Source organism: Chiloscyllium plagiosum, unplaced genomic scaffold (genome assembly GCF_037043375.1).
Source record: "Chiloscyllium plagiosum isolate Xiang-an unplaced genomic scaffold, Cpla_swu_hap1 HiC_scaffold_37, whole genome shotgun sequence".
Lineage (NCBI taxonomy): Eukaryota > Metazoa > Chordata > Chondrichthyes > Orectolobiformes > Hemiscylliidae > Chiloscyllium > Chiloscyllium plagiosum.
In genome coordinates, this window is record NW_028270175.1 from 24,688,157 (window position 1) to 24,711,642 (window position 23,486).

General features: G+C 40.4%; 1 protein-coding gene and 1 long non-coding RNA gene across 2 annotated transcripts in view; one reads left to right on the top strand and one right to left on the bottom strand.

Annotated features, from left to right (window-relative positions):
* The window catches only part of LOC148139782 (uncharacterized), a 519,617-nt gene that overhangs the window by 168,169 nt on the left and 327,962 nt on the right, over nucleotides 1-23,486 (bottom strand). The gene's annotated exons all lie outside the window — the stretch shown is intronic.
* The window catches only part of tmco4 (transmembrane and coiled-coil domains 4), a 111,905-nt gene that overhangs the window by 69,430 nt on the left and 18,989 nt on the right, over nucleotides 1-23,486 (top strand). Inside the window, exons 12-13 of the mRNA XM_043675786.2 lie at nucleotides 6,634-6,751; nucleotides 8,187-8,304. Coding sequence (XP_043531721.1) covers nucleotides 6,634-6,751; nucleotides 8,187-8,304 — 236 coding nt within the window. The remainder of the gene's footprint in view (nucleotides 1-6,633; nucleotides 6,752-8,186; nucleotides 8,305-23,486) is intronic.

Consider the following 23,486-nt stretch of genomic DNA (forward strand, 5'->3'; position numbering starts at 1 on the left):
TTATACTTTGATTCGGAAAAAAAATCTGTAAATACTGAATGCATTCGGAATACCCTTTGTGAAGATAAAAAAAAGCTACAAATGGCATATTGGAATTTAACATCCCACAGAGCTACAGTGCAATTGCAAAAAACAATGCAATTTTAACTTATGAAGCAAGAATATTTACATACGCTAAGCAGATCATTATCATATGTTTGGCAGAATGACCTTAGACAGTGCCTTTTCCCACTGCACATTGGGTGCAGGCTGCCCCAAGTTTTAATATGTCCCTCAGCACATAGTCCTGGACCTTTGAATGTCCCAGTCTACAACACCCCGTTGAAGTTAACTCTTTACACTGGAAGACCCACAGGTTTTGAGCAGACAAAATGGGGCATCTTTCAGAGTTGATCGTCTTCTGGGTGCAGTCCATGTTTGTCTCAGTGTGTGTTCCAGGAAACAGACCATAGAGCACAAAGTCCTGTGTGACGGAGCTGCTCGGGACAAACCTCAATAAAAACCATTGCATCTTTTTCCAGACCTTCTTTGCAAGGGTGCACTCCAGAGCAGGTGTGTGTCAGATGAGGAGGAAGATGGCCTGGGTGACTCCACGTTCTCCTCTCTTAATGCAATGTATAGGCAGAGTCCTTCACAATTACATTTGTCATGTCTTTTCTCAGCGAGTCGTGAGTTCATGGAATGCTCTGCCAGTAGCAGTGGTGGACTCTCCCTCATTATGGGCATTTAAGCGGGCATTGGATAGGCATATGGAGGATAGTGGGCTAGTGTAGGTTAGGTGGGCTTGGATCGGCGCAACATCGAGGGTCGAAGGGCCTGTACTGCGCTGTATTCTTCTATGTTCTAAGTTATGCTCAGTTCACTTCAGCTGACTGTTAGCTGTTGTGGGAAATGTACTCCTAAGGCATTTAAAAAGGCTTGTAAGGTGACTTAGAAGGATAGAACTTTCAGGTTTTAAATCATTCCCTCAGTAAAGTCAAATAAGCTTGAATCTGCAGCCAGGTCATAGCTTCCATGGAAACGTTTGCAGAAGCAGTTATTTACAATTTGCCATCATGTATAATAAGTTCTCTACCTGGTTTATGCAAATTTGGTTGTTAATTCAGCATCAAATTTGTAATTTGCCAGCATTCTAAAGGAAGTATCATGTTTTTTGCAAGACTTGTTTTCATTGCAGTAAAGTTGTTGTTTAAGTGAAACTGCTATGGATGAAGTCAAATGTAAAATGTTAAGTGAGCAGACTCTGCTGTATGATTGCCTACAGACATGTTACATGCTGTTTGCTTTATGATCTCTGTCCACAGCTGTACTATTTGGCTGAGTGCTCATAATTGTCACATCATAGACATTCAATAATCTGTATGTTTTTTTTGTTACTCTTGCCAACATCATCTGGAAGCACAAGGTTAGCTTCCATATGTGTACTGACAACTGTCAGCTCTGCTATCTTGTTAAATACAACATTTTCCCACTAAATACAACTAGTTCACTTTGCTAAGGTAACTATATCTCTAGCTAAATGACAACTGAACTGCTTCAGGAGATGGTAGACCACAAGAAGGCGAATCTTGTCTGAAGAAAAGATAGTGTGTAGAATTCCTGATGGAGGGCTTTAGACAGTAGATTTGGATCAGCTCAGGCTTGGAGGGCCGAAGGGCCTGTTCCTGAGCTGTAAATTTTCTTTGTTCTTTGGGGTTAGTGTGGCTCTTGGCACTGCCATAGACCTTGTCACACCCCTGTAAGATCTTGCTTTCAAAGTTGTGCTCCTGATAACTAAATCATTATGGAAAACCTAAATGAATAACCAATGGTGTTAACATTCTGCTTATAGTTGAGGTCTTTGATCATAGGTTGGAATGGCCTATGTGAACTTGATGAAGACATCCCTGAGTATGGGAATGTGTTCTGTCCTGTTACAGTGAGGTTAAGGGTGACAAAATCCATTGCACAGATCTCTAGATACCTCTTGGTGACTAGGCATTGCATGCTGCTTTGCCAAAGTGCACATCTCATACAATGTCAACAGTGGTCATAATCTCCCTGGGCCAATAACACAACTCTCTGGTCTTGGCTATCATCTTTCCTGTCTCTTGATGTCCTGCTTGATTGTGAATTGCTACCAACACTTGATACTTGATGTTGTCAGGAAGGATAAATTGTTTCACCTCCTTGTTGTGAACCAGCCAATAAAGGACTCCATCCTCCTCCCTGATCACCTTCTGCACCTTAACGGTTTCTGTGCCTGTTTTGACTCCTTCATCAGCTGATGGTGACTGTTATCTTTCCAGTAATAGTGTGGTCTTCTGCTGCCCGCATCAATCAGCTGAAGCTGTCTGAGGTCCTCTCTCAAGATAGATGACAAAGTTGAAGCTGCACCTGGCTCTAACTGACTGGACCTGGCTTGAATCTCACTCATAGGTGCATTAGTGACACATTAATCTGAGCATCATTGGGAATTGGGGTTGGAATACTGCCTTTGATTTGGGGATTGAACTTGATATCAGTCTAAAACCCTCCTTGCTGGGCAGGGGAAGGTTCCTTCTGTGGTAAAGTATCCAATTAAGAATATCACCATTTTGATTATTTTTGCTGGACCTTTTCCACAACTGGAATCGAGACTGGGCAAGTTCAGTGGCCCATTGTATCTCTGTCACTCTAGGCTTCACGAACGTTTGAAAGTAACTGAATAGGTTGTTGTCTGCATTATTCAAAGTGTTGTTGAATTTCTAGAAAATAGCCCACCTCAAAACTTGCAGTTTGAGTTTCATACTGGAGTTAGAATTAGAATTAGAATCCCTACAGTGTGAATACAGGCATTTCGTCCCAGCAAGTTTACACCGACCCTCCGAAGAGTAGCCCACCCAGATTCAGTCCCTCTACATTTAACCCCTGACTAATGCACCCAACCTACACATACCTGAACACAGTTTAGCACAGCCAATTCACCTAACCTGCGCATCTTTGGATGTTATTTTTCATATTCCTTTAATTCACCTCGAAACTGCTGGCATGAGCTGTCAAGAATGGTAAATGTGCAGGCAAATTTAAAAAAAAACAATTTTGTCCTCTTCAAATAGTTTTACAGCCCAGTCCCAGCTGGTACACCTTGAATGCACAGAGGAAGGTCAAAGAGCACTACGTCAAACCGATAATGTGCTGCTTGTAGCAATAGTAATATGCACTTTCCAAGAACACCCAGCAATGCCTTAATATATTTAACCATAATACCATGGATGTCCTCAACTGACTTCCTTAAACTGGAGTATTCATCGGGTCACAAACTATCAGAAGCCCCAGGTTGTGCAAAATGTGATTGAAGAAAGGTGGAGCTCAATGTAGCCCTGATAGGGAGCGTCCATCCCAAAGAGCATAGAGATGTACAGCACAGAAACAGTCCAACTCGTCCATGCCGACCAGATATCCCAACTACTACACCCGGCCCATATCCCTCCAAACCCTTCCTATTCATATACCCATCCCGATGCAATTTAAATGTTGCAATTGTACCAGCCTCCACCACTTCCTCTGGCAGCTCATTCCATACATGCAGCACCCTCTGAGTGAAAAAGTTGTCCCTTAGGTCTCTTTCATATCTTTCCCCACTCACCCTAAACCTATGCCCTCTAGTTCTGGACTCCCCCACCCCAGGGAAAAGACTTTGTCTCTTTATCCTATCCATGCCCCTCATGATTTTATAAGCCTCTATAAGGTCACCCTTCAGCCTCCGACACACCAGGGAAAACAGCCCCAGCCTATTCAACCTCTCCTTGTAGCTCAAATCCTCCAACCCTGGCAACATCCTTGTAAATCTTTTCTGAACCCTTTCAAGTCTCACAACATCTTTCCAATAGGATGGAGACCAGAATTGCATGCAGTATTCCAAAATTGGTCTAACCAATGTCCTGTACAGCCGCAACATGACCTCCCAGCTCCTGTACTCAATACTCTGACCAATAAAGGAAAGCATACCAAACACCTTCTTCACTATCCTATCCTGTGACTCTACTTTCAAGGAGTTCTGAACCTGCACTCCAAGGTCTCTTTGTTCAGCAACACTCCCTCGGGTCTTACCATTAAGTGTATAAGTCCTGCTAAGATTTGCTTTCCCAAAATGCAGCACCTCGCATTTATCTAAGTTAAACTCCATCTGCCACTTCTCAGCCCATTGACCCATCTCATCAAGATCCCAATGTAATCTGAGGTAACCTTCTTCGCTGTCCACTACACCTCCAATTTTAGTGTCATCTGCAAACCTATCGAACTCTACCTCTTATGCTCACATCCAAACCATTTGTATAAATGACAAAAGGTAGTGGACCCAGTACCAATCCTTGGGCACTCCACTGGTCACAGGCCTCTAGTCTGAAAAACAACCCTCCACCATCGCCCTCCTGTCTTTTGCCTTTGAGCCAGTTCTTTATCCAAATAGCTAGTTCTCCCTGTATTCCATGAGATCTAATCTTGCTAACCAGTCTCCCATGGGGAACCTTATTAAACGTCTTACTGAAGTCCATATAGATCGCGTCTACCTCTCTGCCCTCATCAATCCTATATGTTACTTCTACAAAAAACTCAATCAAGTTTGTGAGACATGATTTTCCATGCACAAAGCGATGTTAACTATCCCTAATCAGTCCTTTCCTTTCCAAATACATATACATCCTGTCCCTCAGGATTTCCTCCTACATCATGCCCACCACCAACATCAGGCTTACTGGTCTGTAGTTCCCTGGCTTGTCCTTACCACCTTTCTTAAACAATGACCAAGGTGAGGGACAGACCCCGAAGAGAGAAGAGACATCAATATGGGCAGCATGGTGGCAATGGGCGGCACTGTGGCACAGTGGTTAGCACTGCTGCCTTACAGCGCCAGAGACACGGGTTCAATTCCCGCCTCAGGCAACTGTCTGTGTGGAGTTTGCACAGTTTTCCTCCCACAGTCCAAAATTGTGCAGGTTAGATGAATTGGCCATGCTAAATTGCCCATAGTGTTAGGTGAAGGGGTAAGTGTAGGGGAATGGGTCTGAGTGGGTTGCTCTTCGGAGGGTCGGTGTGGACTTGGTAATCTAATCTAAGTAATCTAAGTAATTATCTCACGTAGCCACATGAGATTGTCATAGAAAAACTGGTCATTAACAGTTGACATCTTTGCTCATCTGTCACTTAGACACAATGCTTCTACCTTGCTAAATTTCAAGTTTACTGTCAGGCAAGTCTCTATCAATCTACATAAAACCGAGCCTCCCCAACTGACTCTGTGGGAGGCCTAACTAGTTTAACATCTGTAGAGAAGAAAAGGCTGTTGTTCTGGAAGAGATTTCTGTGCATGATGGCAGCAGTGGCTGTCTTTGTTGAGCATGGTCTCGTTTTAAGTAGCTAGCCTTGTCACAATTCCAACATCTCTTTGTTGTAAACAAAGAAAAATAGGACACATGTTGCCTTGAAGGACAAATAAACTGATTGGAGGGAATAGCTTTATGATCCTTTTAGCAATCTTTATGTTAAATATTTACAGTGAAACTTATTTGTACAACTCAACATGTGTAAATATTAGCATTATTCTGCAACTGCCATCTAGAGCAGAAGTCCCCTTTTTACTGTGATGCCAGGATACATATCAAGAGTTTGATGCATTTTGTTTTTCATCAGATCACAAGTTGAATGTTCATAACCGGTCATGGATAGAAATAAAGAAGGTACTCAAACAAGCAAGTTCCTGCATTTGATCCTGGTGTGTGTTGGACAAGTGTTACAGAAGATTCACATGCATATAGTATACTTCATCAAGTTGGACTTCTGCATGTGACTTTAAAATCATCACTGCCAAGTCTTGCCTGCTTTGCCTATTATGTAAACATACATTCCAGCAGGGATCCTTAGGCAGCTATGAGTTGGAACACCAACTGTAAATTAAAAGTCGTGCAGTTTCACTGTAGATAAAAGTGTGAATAATGTCAGGCACGCACATTGTATACTTCAGCAGCCTGATATAGTTTGTCAGCTTGGCTGTGTTAACAATGCCTCTTGGGTTGAATGGTTGCTGGTTTAATCAACATTCCAAAACTTGAACACACATCCCAGGGTAGAAGAATAGGTTGTACCACCAGCATCTGATCAACATTTTCCCTCAATTTACATTAAGAAAAATAAATTGACTGGACATTTTTAATCATTGCTGGTTGTTGGATCTTGCTGTGCATAGTGGCTGCTGCATTTGGTGATTTTTGCACATGTAAAAGCACCACATGGCTACAGGATCATACATGTACTAGAGAAATAAACAAAGTACACCCCGTACATAGTAACTGGAAACTAGCTCGGAGTTCAACAAAACCTAAGCTGAAAAGTGGTCAAAATAATTACCTATCCCTGGCTCTGAAGGTCCTAATGGTGCTGTGGTCGTGTCCCCACCTCTGGGCTAGGGGATTCAAGCCCCACCTGCTCCAGAGGTGTGAAATAACACGTTGAACATGTTGATTAGAAAATGTCTATCCCTGGTTGTATGCTTTGAGACGTTTGTGCCATGTTGGGATTCATGTTAACATTCTTGGGTATTGAGTTTGCAGGATAGGACTAATCTTTTCCCAAAACACACAAAGCTTCATCGTATCCTCTTTTCCTTTTGTTTTGCAGATTCTGCAGGAATTATTGAAGATGTTGTTTTGCTCGGAGCACCAGTAGAAGGTGGGGCTAAGCATTGGAAACCCCTCGCTAAAGTGGTTGCTGGGAAAATAATCAATGGTTACTGCAGGTACACACAAACATGTCCTATGCTTTGGGGGTAATATTGGTAATGGCCAGAACTTCTGGCTTTGCTAATACAACACAAGCAGATAAATAAAAAAATATATTGTTGGATTGGAATTGGGAGTACTAACCTGAATAGGAGTTTTAAACAAAGCACAATTTATGCTTATTAAGATCATTAATTATGAAAGGCATACTGCAGAGCACTGCTCAGTTAAGTTAAAAAGTTAGTATGATGTATTTTACAACAAGGTGGTTTAGGCACAATTAGGTACAGTGTTGGATTCCCAGTAGAGAAACCATATTAAAGCAAGATAGCTTGAAGCATGATGGCCAAAATCATTCAGCAATGAGAAATTATGAGGAGAGATTTGAGTTGCAAGTACTATTTCCATTGATATTACAGAGTCTGAAGCATTTTGTCATGCCTCTGAAGTCATGGAAGATGGCCCTGTGTGAATACATGTTAATATTTTCTATAAAAGGAAACATAATGCAGTTTGTAAAACTTGGTAGAATTCAAATAGTGAATTTCTCACAAAGATTCCTCTGATTTTGGAGACATTGATGAGGGATTATCGTTTTAAGTTGTGACTAAGAGAGCAATGAAAGCTTCTTATAGACTATCTCTTTGTACAAAAAGTTGTTGGAATTTGGTTACCTTACCTGCATGAGAAGTTAGACCAAAGGCTGTTATATTTTTAAGGGAGAAGTAGAGAAGCATAGGAAGCTACTTGTCAATGGATAAAAGTTACTGATTGAAATTAGTTTGAAATTGTTAATGGGGTAGTATAGCTACAGTGGACCAGTTGGCCCTCTTATATGTGAATTTTACAAGACACTAAAGTTAAACTGTTTTGTCAAGAGGAAGGTTTTGAAATATTTTTATCACACAAGTCAGGTTATAAAATGAGCTAGTTTTGATGGTATATTTACTTTCATGAGAAAATTTAGCATCCTTCATATACACCCTGAACAAGGTAAAGCCTAAGTCAATTTGTAGTTATAAATATAATTCTAATGTGCAGGGGAAATTATTTAATAAAAAATAAATGTATTGAAAATGTATTCCAAAGATGGGAATGAGCTCAAAGTAGATGCAAGGAGAAAGTGCAAATACTGGAGATTAGAGTCAAGATTAGAGTGGTACTGGAAAAGCTCAGCAGGTCAGGCAGCATCCGAGGAGCAGGAAGATCGATGTTTTGGGCAAAAGATTCCTGATGAATGTTGATTTTCCTGTTCCTCGGATGCTGCCTGATTTGCTGTGCTTTTTCAGCACCACTCTAATCTTGACTCAAAGTAGATGCAGTAGATTCTTATGAAGAAAATAAAGTATAGTTAGGGCTGAATGGTTTGAGGTTGTGCTGATATGTTATGCGAAAAACAATCAGTTTTTCACCAAATCTTTTCTGTAACGTGAATTATTTCTCCACCAACAGGGGAGACTGGCTTCTGAATTTTGTCTACCGTAGTTCTTCAGTACAACTGAATGTGGCAGGTCTACAGCCAATTGCCATGGATGATAGAAAAATGATTAATGTGGATCTTTCATCCATTGTGAGTGTTCCTTTTCACTGTTTTAAATCATCTTTCACAGAACCTCTGAAATATGTAGCAATGTTAGGCCTATTTGATTGTATTAAGGTGTCCCACCATAATGTGTGTGAATCTGGGCACAGATTCAGTTTCAAATTAGCTTGGTGAGGTTTTTTTGTAACATTTGAATTGAAGATTAATTTTCCTTTTCCATTATTTACAAAAAAGGTCTTAACATCAAACTCTAACCTTTACCTGATTAGATTAGATTAGATTAGATTATTTACAGTGTGGAAACAGGCCCTTCGGCCCAACAAGTCCACACCGACCCGCCGAAGCGTAACCCACACAGACCCATTCCGCTACATTTACCCCTTCACCTAACACTACGGGCAATTTAGCATGGCCAATTTGCCTAACCTGCACATTTTTTGGATTGTGGGAAGAAACCGGAGCACCCGGAGGAAACCCATGCAGACACGGGGAGAACGTGCAAACTCCATACAGTCAGTTGCCTGAGGCGGGAATTGAACCCGGGTCTCTGGCGCTGTGAGGCAACAGTGCTAACCACTGTGCCACCGTGCCACCTACAAATGATGATTTAATGTACTTCATTTTTGCTTGAACATAAGCCTTAAGTTAAAGTCTGTTGTGTTTTTAGATATTTTCTGCAGACAATAAAATGAAGAAAATTTTATCTCTAACTCATCAATGAGACGAATCTCTGGTATGCAGTAATGCCAGAAGCATGCTACTTTTAATATATTTACTGTATTTGAAACATTTCTATTGAAGCATTTCCTCACAGTGGAATAAGGATGGTCAGCACCTAATTAATATTTAAGGGAAAATGTTCAGATTTCAGAAAATATTAATATTTTGCCTGATTGGTGCCATTAGTCATACAGCATATCGTATTCTATATTTCTCCATATTATTTGCATTTGCTTTGTAAACACATTGCATTGCTAGAGACGTAGGCAAAACCAAATGGCAAATCCAGTCAGAACCAATCACAGTTAGAATATAGTTGCCTGCAGCTAACAGTGCCTGTGCTCATAAGACATCAGTACTATTATCTCCTACATGTGCAAGCCCCCAGGCATCTTTTACACTAGCTTTATGATGCTAAAATTTGGTTTACTTATTGCTTTGGAAAACACTCATGTAGAGCTCCTAATGCTTTCAGATGCAACATTAAACTGAGACCCTGTACATAATCTCAAGTAATGCCACTATTCAAAAAAAAGTAAAAGAATGCTCCTGAAATACTGATGAACATTTATCCCGCAACCAAATTCACCTGAATCAAATTATCTGACCATTTATCTCAATGCTTCTTGTGAGCACTTGCTGTGTGTAAAATAGTTCCTTACTTTATAGCTGTGACTGCATTTCAAAAAGTGCGTCATTGGCTGTTAACCTCAGGGCACCCCAATGTATTTTTGAAACGCACTGTGTAAATACATTTTTTTTCAGGATCCATGTTATGACAGTAGCTCTGATTGAGTACAGTTAATGTCCAGCTCCATCATGTTACACAGACATCATGCTAATGAAAATTTGACATTGTGACGAGCAAAGATAAAAGTAATTGCAGCTACCATTGATGGTTTATGCCATTTCAGACCACGGTTGCTTTGGGGAAAATAGACCTATAAACTTTATAGGAGTGTAATTTTTATCTTAAGGATGATAGGCAGCTGGAAATGAAATGTAATAATGCTACAGATAACGTATAGCACAATGTCAGGAATTCTGATGAAAGAGAATGGGTGGTGTGGTGATAATGTCACTGGGCTAGTAATCTAGACCACAGGCTAATATTCCAAGGACATTTGTTTGAATCCCACCATGGCAGAAAGTGAAATTTGTATTCAATAAAAATCTGGATCCATCAATTGTTAAAAACCCCATCTGATTCACTGATGTCCTGTCAGAGAGGAAATCTGCCATTCTTACCTTGTCTGACTTTGCTGTGTGATTTGGAGTTACATCTATGTGGTTGACTCTTAACTGTCCTTTGGGTAATTAGGGATTAATTCTAAATGCTGATCTACCCAGAAGTGATGCTCCCTACCTCCTCTCCCCCCCCCATACGCCCACCCCACCCCCAACCTCTCCTGAAAGAAAAGATAAACTGAAAAACAGCAGTAATATAGGTAGAGACAGCGAGGCAAACATGCAGAGAGAGAACAAGTAAAAAGAAATAGAGAATACTAGATAGTTTGAAAGATAAGCGCACCATTGGGATGATGAGAGGCAGTGTCTCTGAGATTATGGGGCATAAGAATAGAGAATGATTCTATTCCCACGAGGTAAGAAACAGTGACAATGATTGCCTGGCATAGTTGGGTTTTTCTGAAATTGTACTCTGTTTTAATCAGATTTTTTAGTCTGGTGTGTTAAATAACTCAGTAATTTGTAGCTACCTGCGATTCAGAGGAGAGTTCATACCTGCACAAAGAATAAATTATGCAAGCATTTTTTTCCAAAATGCAGAGGTCAGTATTGATTGTTGTGCTTCAAGCTGGTGTTATTGTGACTTCTATGAAGAAATTAGTCCAAAGAGACCAGATATGAGGGGTACTTTTTCACATCATAAAAATAAAATATCATAGATGCTAGAAATAAAAAACAAAAAGTGCTGGAGAGATTCAGTACGTCTTGTGGCGCCTATGGAGAGGGAAGCAAAGTTGACATACGATTCTTATTTTTTCATATCCTTTCATCTTCACTGCCATCCTTAATTGTCCATGAAAAGGCAGTGACTTGAACTATGGCAGACCATGTGGTGTTGGCATATGCACAGTTGTCAAGTGAGTTCCAATATTTTGACCCTATAACAGTGAAGGAACAGCATTGTAGTCCCAAGTCAGAGTGATGTGTAGTTTAGAGGGGAACTTGAAGAGGCAGTGCCTGTATGCATTTGCTGCCCTTGTTCTTTTAGGTGGTAGAGATCACAGGTTTAGAAGGTGGCGTCAGGAGACCTTTGGTGAGTTGGTGGAATGCATCTTCTATAACATACACACTGCTGTAGCTGTGTGCCAATGTTAGAGGGATTGAATGTTGAAGGTGATGTTCATGTTGTCAATCAAGTGTCCAGATCTTGTTAAGCATTGTTCGGTCTGCACTGGGAAGTATTCCTTCACCTTTGTGAAGTTCTGAGAGTCTTGAGGCATAATATTTACTACAGAATTCCCACCCTCTGACCTGTTCTGATAGACACAGTTTTTTTTTACTTGTCCAGTACATTTTCTGATCAATGGCTAGCCCTCAGGATATTGATAGTGCGGGGTGCAGTAACAGAATATCAAGAGATGATGTTAGGTTCATCTTGTTGGTGATTATCACAGTCCTGGCACTTGTGTGACATATAATTTTCATCAAAAGAAGTCAATCAGTAGCTACCTTGACTTCTCCAAAATCTAAACTTTGGTGTTCTGTCAGACATTATAACCATGTATTCAATTGTGAGTTCTTAAAAAACTGACTGGAAAATTCTAGAGTGTAACATATTTGAGATAAAAATAATTCCACAAGATGTAGCATTAATTATGGTGAATTACCAAATAACATTTTCTAATGTACCACACCATACTAACAATGCCATATTAGTAATGGCCATTTAATCCATCAATGTGCCATCTGTTTACTCTCCTGAGAGACTAGTTCCGGATAAGTATTTCTGAATTTCTAGTTATAATTAGCAAAATTCCAGAAAACCAACATCATATCTCCACTATTCAGCTCTAGCCTACTACCTTCCAGATAAGATATATCCTTCATATATTTTAAATGGATTTCTGTCCTTAGGTGTTGTCATCTTCCTTTTCAAAACCACCATTATCAGTCCCCTTCTCAAAACCATACTGATGACACCTCTGCCCTTCCATTATGTGGGCCAATTTCCAACATCTTTTTTCTCTCTAAATCCTTGACAGTGTTGTCACCTCCAAAATTTCTCCCTGTCTGTCTATGTTTGAATCTTTCCACCCCACCGCAGAAATGAAACAGTGATTATATTTTAATTGACTGTAACCATGGTACTTTTTCTCTTCTCATATTCATCTTTGAAGCAGTATTGTCCTCCTCCAACTCTTCAACTCTGCTCTCCAATTCTTATCGCCAGAGATCCCCAAAAGTCCATCCTTGATCTTTTCTTTTCCTCATCTATTGGTACCCCTTGCTGACATAATCCAAAGACACGTACTCAGCTTCCAGATGAGAATTGATAATAATTAGTTCTACTTTTCCAGCAGCTTTGAATCCCTCACAGTCTTTTTCTCTGGTTTTAGATGAGCCTGAATTTCCTCCATTTCAGCATTAGATGACCAATTGTGTTCAGGCCTAGCCAAAAACATAATACTCTTGCCTCCATCTAAGTCCCTTCCGCAAACATTGTCTCAGGTTGTACGAGACTGTTCACAGTTTTGCTGTTCTATTTAACATAAAAAATGTTATGGACTTCTACTCCATAAAATAAACCAACTTCATTCTTCTATTATGTCATGCACCTCACACTTAACTCACCCTATCCACAGCTGAACTCTCATTCATTCCAGATTGACTATTCTAATACTCCTTTGGCCAACTTCCCATCCCACAACAGTACATTTCAGCTCATCCAAAATCTAAATGTCTTTATGCTACCCCACATGAATTATTATTCTTGCGTCACTCTGACCATTGCTAAATTATTTGTCTTCAGGCCCCCAAGTGCTTTCAATTTAAAAGTCTCATCCTCACATTTGAATTATTTTATAAGCTTGACAATCTATATATTTAATTCCTGCCTTCCCATCATTTGCAGAACTCTCAGTTCCTTCAATGGAAGGGTATTAATTTAGTTATCCAGAACCCACTGTCTGAAATTCACAGGTGACCCACCCCACCATCCCAACCTTCCTCCTGGAAAGAACTCCCCCAGCTGGCTTCTCTCTAGCACTATTTCCACCTTCCCTGCAGCCCCGACTCCGGTGCCCCTCCGGCTCTGCTCCCCCACCATAGCACTTTAGCTTTGGCACATGATCAACATTTCATTATTATTCATAAAATATCTCCCATAGAATTCCCGGTGCAAATTTCATCAATATTCTGACACAAGCTCTTGATTTTCCTGACACATGCACTATTTCAGTACTCCTGACACTTGGTCTCTCTGCATTCTTAACATTTTTTTCTTCTTTATTATTGCCATGATCTCCGTCTATATTCCAGGCACACACTTCCTGCTATGAAGTGATCCATACACCTTCTGCATTCCAAACCCTCAGTCCTATTGCACTCTGGGCATATACTTGCTGTGGATTCTAGACTTGCTCACCTTCTGCATTCCTGATTCGTGTTTTGGAATTCCTTGCACTTGTGCGGATGTATGCCACCTCTGTGCTGCAGACTGTAATCTTTCTTTATTGTCGATTGTACTCTCTCAGTATTGATGACATTTCCCCTGTGTATATCTCAACTTGTTTCCTGGTTGTGTATTAACTTTGTCATTTTTATACTTCTGATGTTCCTCATTGTTCAAGACCCTGCAAGCTCTTTCTTTCAATATGCCTTCCTTGCTGTTACAGTGCCAAGTTCCCAAACTGTATTGCATGCAATTTTAAGACTTATGTGAACATACTGTGGCCATATTTGCAGATGACACAAAAATAGATGGGAGGGCAAGTGGTGAGAATGACACAAAGAGTCTGCACAGAGATATAGTCAGTGAGGAAAAAACTTTGCAGATGGAAATGACCTGTGGGAAAATATGATGTTATGCACTTTGCCAGGAAGAATAGAGGAGCATAATGCTATTTAAATGGAGAAAGACTGCAGAAGCTATAAAACAGAGTGATTTGGGAGTCTTCACCTGTAAATCACAAAAAGCTAGCATCAGAGTTCAGTGGATAATAGGAAAGACAAATAGAATGTTGCCCTTTATTTTAAAGGGAATGGAGTATGAAAGTAGGGAGGTTTGTATAAAACTATGCAAGGGGCTGGATACTGTGAACAGTTTGGGTTCCTTTCCTTACGAAAGTTATATTAGCATTTTCCGCTGCATGCTCCGGTTTCCTCCCACAATCCATAAATGTGCAGGTCAGGTGTATTGACCATGCTAACGTGCCCATAGTGTTAGGTACATTAGTCATGGGTAAATATAGGGTAGGGGAATGGCTCTAGGTGGGTTACTCTTCATAGGGTCAGTGTGGACTTGTTGGGCCGAAATGCCTATTTCCATACTGTAGGGAATCTAATTATATGAGGCGAACACCAGATGCAGAGGGGTTATCTTATGAGAAGAGCTGGGCCTGTGCTCGTTGAAACATAGAAGAATGAGAGGTAACCTTATTGAAACATGCAGGATTCTTAGGGAACTTAACAGGGTAAATGTGGAAAGGTAGTTTCCCATTGCGAGAGCCTAGGATCGGGGCACATCATGTTAAAATCAGATATACATTTCAAACAGAGATGAGGAGGAACTTCTTCTCTGAGGGCAGTGAATCCATGGAATTCTTTACCACAGAGAGCTGTTTAAATTGGATTGTGAAGTACATTCAAGACTGATATAAGCAGATTTGTTTTATTAGTGAAAGAATGAAAGGTTATGGGGAGTAAAGCAGGAAAGTGAAGTTGAGTATTATTAGATCTGCCATGATCTCATTGAATGCTGGAGCAGATTCAGTGGTCTGAATGGTCTGTTTCTGCTCTACATCTTGTGATATTATAGTCTTATCTCTATCTGTGTTACTCATCAGCCCTATCTGTTCCTAACTGTATAATTCTTCAACATTTTAACCTTTCACACTAATCTATGCAAAATAGTTTTTTCTAATGCAGCTTTTTTCTGGCTAATGCTCAATCACAAGTTCCTTGGCTTTGCAATGTCTGGAATCTGGGACATAAAGAAAATGTATTTTACAAGTGGAAATTACTTTTGTCTCCAACTGAGAATAAATAGAATGTCACGCATTTCAGTCCAGAAAGTTTTTACAATTTAGGAAGAAGTAGAAATATTCATCGAAATGTTATCTCGAAGCCAAGATTATTCAAGTTCTAACTACAATAGATAAAACAAGTGGCAGTCAAGGTGGAGTAATGCATGAACTCGGGCAGGACAGATAAACTGGCTGAGATGGAATTAACTGCCCAACTGGAGGGTTCCCCTTCAGTTCCCCTTAATCTAACCTAAATTGCCTGCTGGCAGCACGGTTGCATTAGGGAGATGTTAATCAGGAAGAAGCTCTATTCTTGATTCCAGTGATCAATGCTGGAAATTGCGTATGGATGGACATAAACAGGATCACGATCCATTGTCATACTCTATGCTGTTAGGAACCCTACAATACCTGCTGGCCATGCTTATCTTGCTGAATCAAGATTAGAGTGGTGCTGGAAAAACAAAGCTTGTCAGGCAGCGTCCGAGGTGCAGGGAAATCGACATTTCGGGCAAAAGCCCTCCATCAGGAATGAGGCTGGGAGCCTCGAGGGTGGCAAGATAAATGAGAAGGGCGTAGGGCTAGGGGGAAGGTAACTGAGAGTGCAGTAGGTGGATGGAGGTGGGGGTGAAGGTGATAGGTCGGAGAGGAGAGTGGAGTGGATAGGTTAGAAGGAAAATTGACAGGTGGGACAGGTCATGAGGTCAATGCTGAGCTGGAAGGTTGGAACTAGGGTAAGGTGAGGGAGGGGAAATGAGGAAACTGGTGAATGTTTACTGAGACTTGACCAAATCCATGAAACTGTGCATCCTGTAAATGCAGCCATTCAGGGTTAAGGTTGGAAAGAAGATTGGGAGAAAGAAAAAAACCCACAACATGGTTATCATTGTATCTCTTTATTTCAAGCATGTCACTGGATCAGCAATAATTAGAAATTGATTACACCAGATGCCAGATATCTTAATGTCCCAGGTGTGGCGCGTGCCTGTCGTGTCAAAGATTGACCAAGTGCAGAGAGAATATTTTATTGAAAGTCGGCCTTATCTTACCTGCCTTTCAGTGCAAGTCTACTTTGATGAGCTAGCAAATTATTGTTATCCACCTGTCCAGCCCTGTACTTATCAAACCACAATGAGAGAGAAAGCAAACCCAGGAGATAACTATTTGAGATATAACAGAGAAATACAAGTCAGGGTCAAAAGCTCCTTGAGCTGTGATTTTAGTGATTCGATGCAGTCCTTTTTTCCCTTCCACTCATTCTAAAATAATTTAAGAACATAGACTGTATGAAAATACATAGGAGCAGCATTAGGCTATTCAGCCTATCAAGTCTGGCTTGCCATTTGATTGTGGCTGATGTGTTTCGCAACCCTGTTTTCTTGACTTCTCCATTTGATCTCATTACCAATCAAGAACCTATCTCTGTCTTAAATATATTTGATGACTTAGCCTTCACAGCCTGTTGTGGCAAAGTGTTCCACAGATTCACCATGCTCTGGCTGAATAAATTTCTTCTCATCTCAGTTCTAAAGGGTCTCCCTTCTCTCTGAGGCTATGCCTATGGGTTCTTGTCTGTCCTAGTGGTGAAAACATCATCTCTGCATCCACTCTATCCAGGCCTCTCAGTATTCTGTAAGTTTCAATGAGATGTCCTCTCATCTTTCTAAACTCCATCAAAAGCGAGTGAATCCTTAGAAGAGTACAAAGAAAGTAGGAGTATACTTAAGAGGGAAATCAGGAGGGCAAAACGGGGACATGAGATAGCTTTGGCAAATAGAATTAAGGAGAATCCAAAGGGTTTTTACAAATATATTAAGGACAAAAGGGTAACTAGGGAGAGAATAGGGCCCCTCAAAGATCAGCAACGCGGCCTTTATGTGGAGCCACAGAAAATGGGGGAGATACAAAATGAATGTTTTGCATCAGTATTTACTGTGGAAAAGGATATGGAAGATATAGACTGTAGGGAATTAGATGGTGACATCTTGTAAAATGTCCAGATTACAGAGGAGGAAGTGCTGGATGTCTTGAAACAGTTAAAAGTGGATAAATCCCCAGGACCTGATCAGGTGTACCTGAGAACTCTGTGGGAAGCTAGAGAAGTGATTGCTGGGCCTATTGCTGAGATATTTGGATCATCGATAGTCACAGGTGAGGTGCCGGAAGACTGGAGGTTGACAAACATGGTGCCACTGTTTAAGAAGAGCGGTAAAGACAAGCCAGGGAACTATAGACCGGTGAGCCTGACCTCGGTGGTGGGCAAGTTGTTGGAGGGAATCCTGAGGGACAGGATGTACATGTATTTGGAAAGGCAAGGACTGATTAGGGATAGTCAACATGGCTTCGTGCGTGGGAAATAATGTCTCACAAACTTGATTGAGTTTTTTGAAGAAGTAACAAAGAAGATTGATGAGGGCAGAGCAGTAGGTGTGATCTATATGGACTTTAGTAAGGTGTTCGACAAGGTTCCCCATGGGATACTGATTAGCAAGGTTAGATCTCATGGAATACAGGGAGAACTAGCCATTTGGATACAGAACTGGCTCAAAGGTAGAAGACAGAGGGGTGGTGGTGGAGGGTTGTTTTTCAGACTGGAGGCCTGTGACCAGTGGAGTGCCACAAGGATCGGTGCTGGGCCCTCTACTTTTTGTCATTTACATTAATGATTTGGATGCGAGCATAAGAGGTACAGTTAGTAAGTTTGCAGATGACACCAAAATTGGAGGTATAGTGGACAACGAAGTGGGTTACCTCAGATTACAACAGGATCTGGACCAGATGGGCCAATAGACTGAGAAGTGGCAGATGGAGTTTAATTCAGATAAATGCGAGGTGCTGCATTTTGGGAAAGCAAATCTTAGCAGGACTTATACACTTAATGGTAAGGTCCTAGGGAGTGTTGCTGAACAAAGAAACCTTGGAGTGCAGGCTCATAGCTCCTTGAAAGTGGAGTCTCAGGTAGATAGGATAGTGAAGAAGGCATTTGGTATGCTTTCCTTTATTGGTCAGAGTATTGAGTACAGGAGTTGGGAGGTCATGTTGCGGCTGTACAGGACATTGGTTAGGCCACTGTTGGAATATTGCGTGTAATTCTGGTCACCTTCCTATTGGAAAGATGTTGTGAAACTTGAAAGGGTCCAGAAAAGATTTACAAGGATGTTGCCAGGGTTGGAGGATCTGAGTTACAGGGACGGGCTGAACAGGCTGGGACTGTTTTCCCTGGAGCGTCGGAGGCTGAGGGGTGACCTTATAGAGGTTTACAAAATTATGAGGGGCATGGATAGGATAAATAGGCAAAGTCTTTTCCCTGGGGTCGGGGAGTCCAGAACTAGAGGGCATAGGTTTAGGGTGAGAGGGGAAAGATATAAAAGAGACTTAAGGGGCAACTTTTTCACGCAGAGGGTAGTACGTGTAGGAGGGGATGTCGTGGAGGCTGGTACAATTGCAACATTTAAGAGGCATTTGGATATGTATATGAATAGGAAGGGTTTGGAGTGTTATGGGCCGGGTGCTGGCAGGTGGGACTAGATTGGGTTGGAATATCTGATCGGCATGGACGGGTTGGACCGAAGGGTCTGTTTCCATGCTGTACATCTCTATGACTCTATGACTCTCTAAGTAAGAATCCAGAATCTACACATGCAGTTCGACTGCTCCATCTCAAAAATTAATGTACTTCAATTTCATTGTCCTTCAACTATTAATCTATTCTCTATTTTGTGCCCTACTTCACATTCCAAATTGTGCCTTCACAATTTTTTGCCTCAAGTAGCTACATTTTAAAAACTATTTATAGCCACCTTTTTCTAAACTTGAGCCTGTAATTCCGATTCAAAAGTTTAAGACAGTTTCAAACACCTTGGTCCTTAATTTGTTGCACCGAGGTACCTCAGGACATGGCTCCCATTAATTAAACTCTTTCTCCTCAACCTGCAGCTTGAAAAATTATTTGCATTAAAATTGCTCCAAGTGGAAGCCGATAATAGGACATCTGGGACCTTGGTGAAAAACATGAATATTATGCAATCAGTTAGTTTTAAATATTCTGACACTGAGCAACAACAAAGGAGGAAATGGGATAAATAATAGTCAAATTAGTTGCAGAAAGAAACATAGATGAAATGTTAGAGAAGAATGAAATGTAAGAAAAACATTTTAAAAATTTTAGCTTCTAAAATTCTCTAACAGCATTTGATTGGATTGACAGGACTGAGATTTCACATTGTCGGATATATCTGAGAAGTTAAATGATATTTTAAGAACATAAATTTCAACATTAATCAGGTTCTTACATTGTTAGATATCAGGTTCAGTTTTCTGCTGCAAGTTTTACTTGCCAACTGATGCAAAACTGCAGCAGTGTTTCAGAACACCGTTTTCCTTTTTGTAGGTTCTAGATTATTACTATTGTCTAAGGGGAGGTGGTGGAGTAGTGGTATTATCACTGTTTTAATAATCTAGAACCCCAGGCAAATGTGGATTTGAATTCCAACATGGCGTATCATGAAATTTGAATTCAATGAAAATCTGAAATAAAATGCTTATCCCATGGCAACCGTGTAACCACTATCGATTGTCATAAAAACCCAGCTGGTTAACTAATGCTGTTTAGGTAAGGAAATCTGCTATCCTTATATTCTATAGCCAGCATGCCACTCTAAAACAAAAAGCAATGTGTTTGATCCCTAACTTCTCTCTGGGCAGTCAGGAATGGGCAGTAAATACTGGCCTAGCCAATTACACCCTCGTCACATGAATTTTTTTCTTAAAGTGTCACTAAAAATCAGAAAAAGACATTATATAAATTTTAAACCCGCTTGAAGGTAGGAGACAGAGGGTGGTGGTGGACGGTTGTTTTATGGAATGAATACCTGTGGCCAGTGATGTGCCACAAGGATTGATGCTGGATCCAATGCTTTTTGTAATTTATATAAATGACATGGATGTGAACATAGAAGGAATGATTAGCGAATTTGCAGATGACACCAAGATTGATGACATAGTGGACAGCGAATAAGGTTACTTCAGGGTACAAAGTGACTTTGATCAGATGGCCACAGTGCCAGATGGAGTTTAATTTAGATACATGTGAGGTGTTGTTCTTTGGAAAGGCAAATTAGGGCAGCACTTAATGGTAAGGTGCTGGGGAGTGTTGCCAAACAAAGTGACCTTGGGGTGTAGGTTCATAGTTCCTTCAAGATGGAGCTCCAGGTAGACAAGGTAGTGAAGAAGGCATTTGATATGCTTGCCTTTATTGGTCAGCACATTGAATATAGGAGTTGGGATGTCATGTTACAGCTGTACAGGATGTTGGTTAGGGATACTGTGTTCAATCCTGGTCTACCTGCTATAGGAAAGATGTTGTTAAACATGAAAGGGTGCAGAAAAGATTTACAAGTATGTTACCAGGGTTGGAGGGTTTCAGCTATAGGGAGAGACTGAATAAGCTAGAGCTATTTTCCCTGGAACATCAGAGGCTGAGGGTGACCTTAATTTATAAAATCATGAGAGGCATGGATAGAGTGAATACCTAAAGTCTTTTTCTCAGGATTAGGGAACCCAAAACTAGAGGACGCAGGTTGAAGGCGGCAAGAGAAAGATATAAAAGAGACCTAAGGGGCAATGCTTTCATGCAGAGGGTGTTGCATGTATGGAATGAACTATCAGAGGAGGTGGTGGAGACTGGTACAATTACAATATTTAAAAGGCATCTGGATAAGTACATGAATAAGAAGGGTTTAGAGTGACGTGGGCAAAATGCTGGCACATGGGACTAGATTAATTTAAAATATCTGATCAGCTTGGACAAGTTGGACTTAAGGGTCTGTTTCCAGGCTTTGCAACTCTATGCCTCTATGAATGGATGAGTCAATGTGCTGTTTCCAATTCTTCTAAATCAACTGGGGAATTTAATTTTTTTTAATCTTGAGAGTTACAGCTAACATTAGGTGGCAGGGTGGCAATCTATTAAGTAGAAGAATGTGGGAGGGTGGACTGAGCCATGATTCATCTTAGTGACCTGATCATCCTTAGTTACTTGGAATAAACAGTGGAGGAACCATGTTGAGTAGATGAATAGGCATGCAGCAATTCACTGATATATTTGTTGCAAAATGCCGTATGTGAAAATGATTCATTGGGTTCAGCTGTGTATTTCTGGTGATGTGACATGAAGTGCAAGAGCATATCTCAATGGCTTGTAAATGTAGCAGAACTGAATCACAATTGGTTTGGGGGAAGATGTTGGTGTAGTGGTAATATCTCTGTACTGGGCACTGGTTGAAATCCAACTATGACAACTGGTGAAATTTAAATTTGAATAACAAAAAGTTAGTCCTAGTAATGGTGACAATGACAACTATCATTAATTGCTATAAAAATATCAAGTTAACTACTTTCCTTCAGAGAAGGAAATCTACCATAATTACCTTGTCTAACCCACAGATACCCACCACTGTGTGTGCATATAGCATGAGTTAGTGTCTATGCCTACAATGTATGAAGGTCAGCATGTCCAAGCTACTGGTATATACCCAATGGATGTTTCCCCTTGTGGGGAGACTAAAACTAGAGAAGATATTTTGAGAAGAAACAATCTCCCTTTAAAAGCTGAGGTGAAGATGTTTTTTTCTTTTTCAGCAGGTCATTAGAGTGTAGAAACTCTCCTCCCCAGAAGATAGTCGATTTGGGTCTTTAAGTTTATTCAAGGCTGAATTAGGTAGACCTTTAATACATGATGAAGTCCAGGGTAATGGAGTACAGATAGGAAAGTAGAGTTGATGCTGCAACCACATCCAATCATGATCTTATTGATTGCCAAATCAAGCTCAAAGGGTCAAATGGCCTACTCTGGCTCATGTTCTTATATGTGTCCACATCAATGTTTGTGCTGTATATCACTACTTGCTAGTGTTGAGGCATTAAAATATTTGTTTGTACACCCAGCATGTGTTAATAAGCAGAGTGCTTATTGTAGCAGTGAGCTTAGCATCTCCATCAATCCACATAAGGAGGAGGAAAGGCAGGTTGTAAGCAAGCGGTCTATCAGATCCCTGCATGAAATAAAAACAGAAAAACGTTGCTCAGCATGCCTAGCAGCATCTAAGAGAAATGGAGTTAACATTTAAAATCGATGACCTTGCAATAGACCTGTAAATAGAAACATTTTAAGCAAGAGTCGAGGCAGGGAAAGAGGAAGGAACAAAAGGGAAGTTTGTAAGGCAGAAGGCACAAGAGATTAAATGACAAAAGGTGGTAAAGGCAAAAGATATGGTAATGGGACAAGAAAAAAAACCGTAATATGTATTGGATTAGATGTAAATGGGAAAATCAGACTCATCAACAAAATTGCCATCCAAAAAGAAGTCCATGTATGATTATTCGATGCAATTTAAATGCTGGTTTAAAGACTAATTATTTTGGAGCAAACTGAAGCCCAACAGATTGGCAGTGTATGGTAATTTCCAACAGATTCTGGTTAACATTCATTGTTTTGATGCCAAGGTTTCTGTCTGTACTGCTTTTGTTTCATATGCTTCCTGATCACTTTTGAACATCACAGTTTTCATTTCCGTCAATGCCACTTGCATTTCACTGCTGCATTTTGCCATAACAACAGTGAATGTTAAACTGTGTCTCCATTTGATGTAGTGGGAAGAATCTGTGATACTAGGGTCAGAGTTGCATTAGGTAACACAAAAAGAAAATCTGAGCAAGAAATAGTGTGGCACAGAGATAGTAGCACTGGTAATAGTCTTACCTGTTGGTTGTTCTGATTTTCATTATTGGAGCAAATTAATGCTGATCACAGAAGCAGGATTGTAGTTTATATGGTGTATTGGTTCAAATCACATATGGTAAACATTTTCACCTCGCTGTTTTTGTTACCTGCCTTCCGAAGAAGGCACAAGTCTTCCAGAACTTTCCCAAAGTAACCACTCTTCATGTTGACTCTAGGCAGCAAATATTGGGTTAGGTGGGAGTAATCATGGCTATTAATCAAACTATACAAATATATTCTATTAATATATTAAATCAAAATTTGAATAAAGCTGCTCCAAATTTGAATTTCTTTACTGTATGCTGCATTAAACATGTCCAGTAATCTTGGTAGAATTAGTGTTTTAAGATGTGGTTTTCTAGCAAAAGGTGTCTGTTTATTGATTCTGTCATTTAATGCCAAGATACAGTTGTTCTGTTTTGTTAGGCTGTATTTTAATTCTTAAAAAGGCTTGCATCCAAGCAACAGATATAACCTGCTTATTTGTAGAGAAGCAG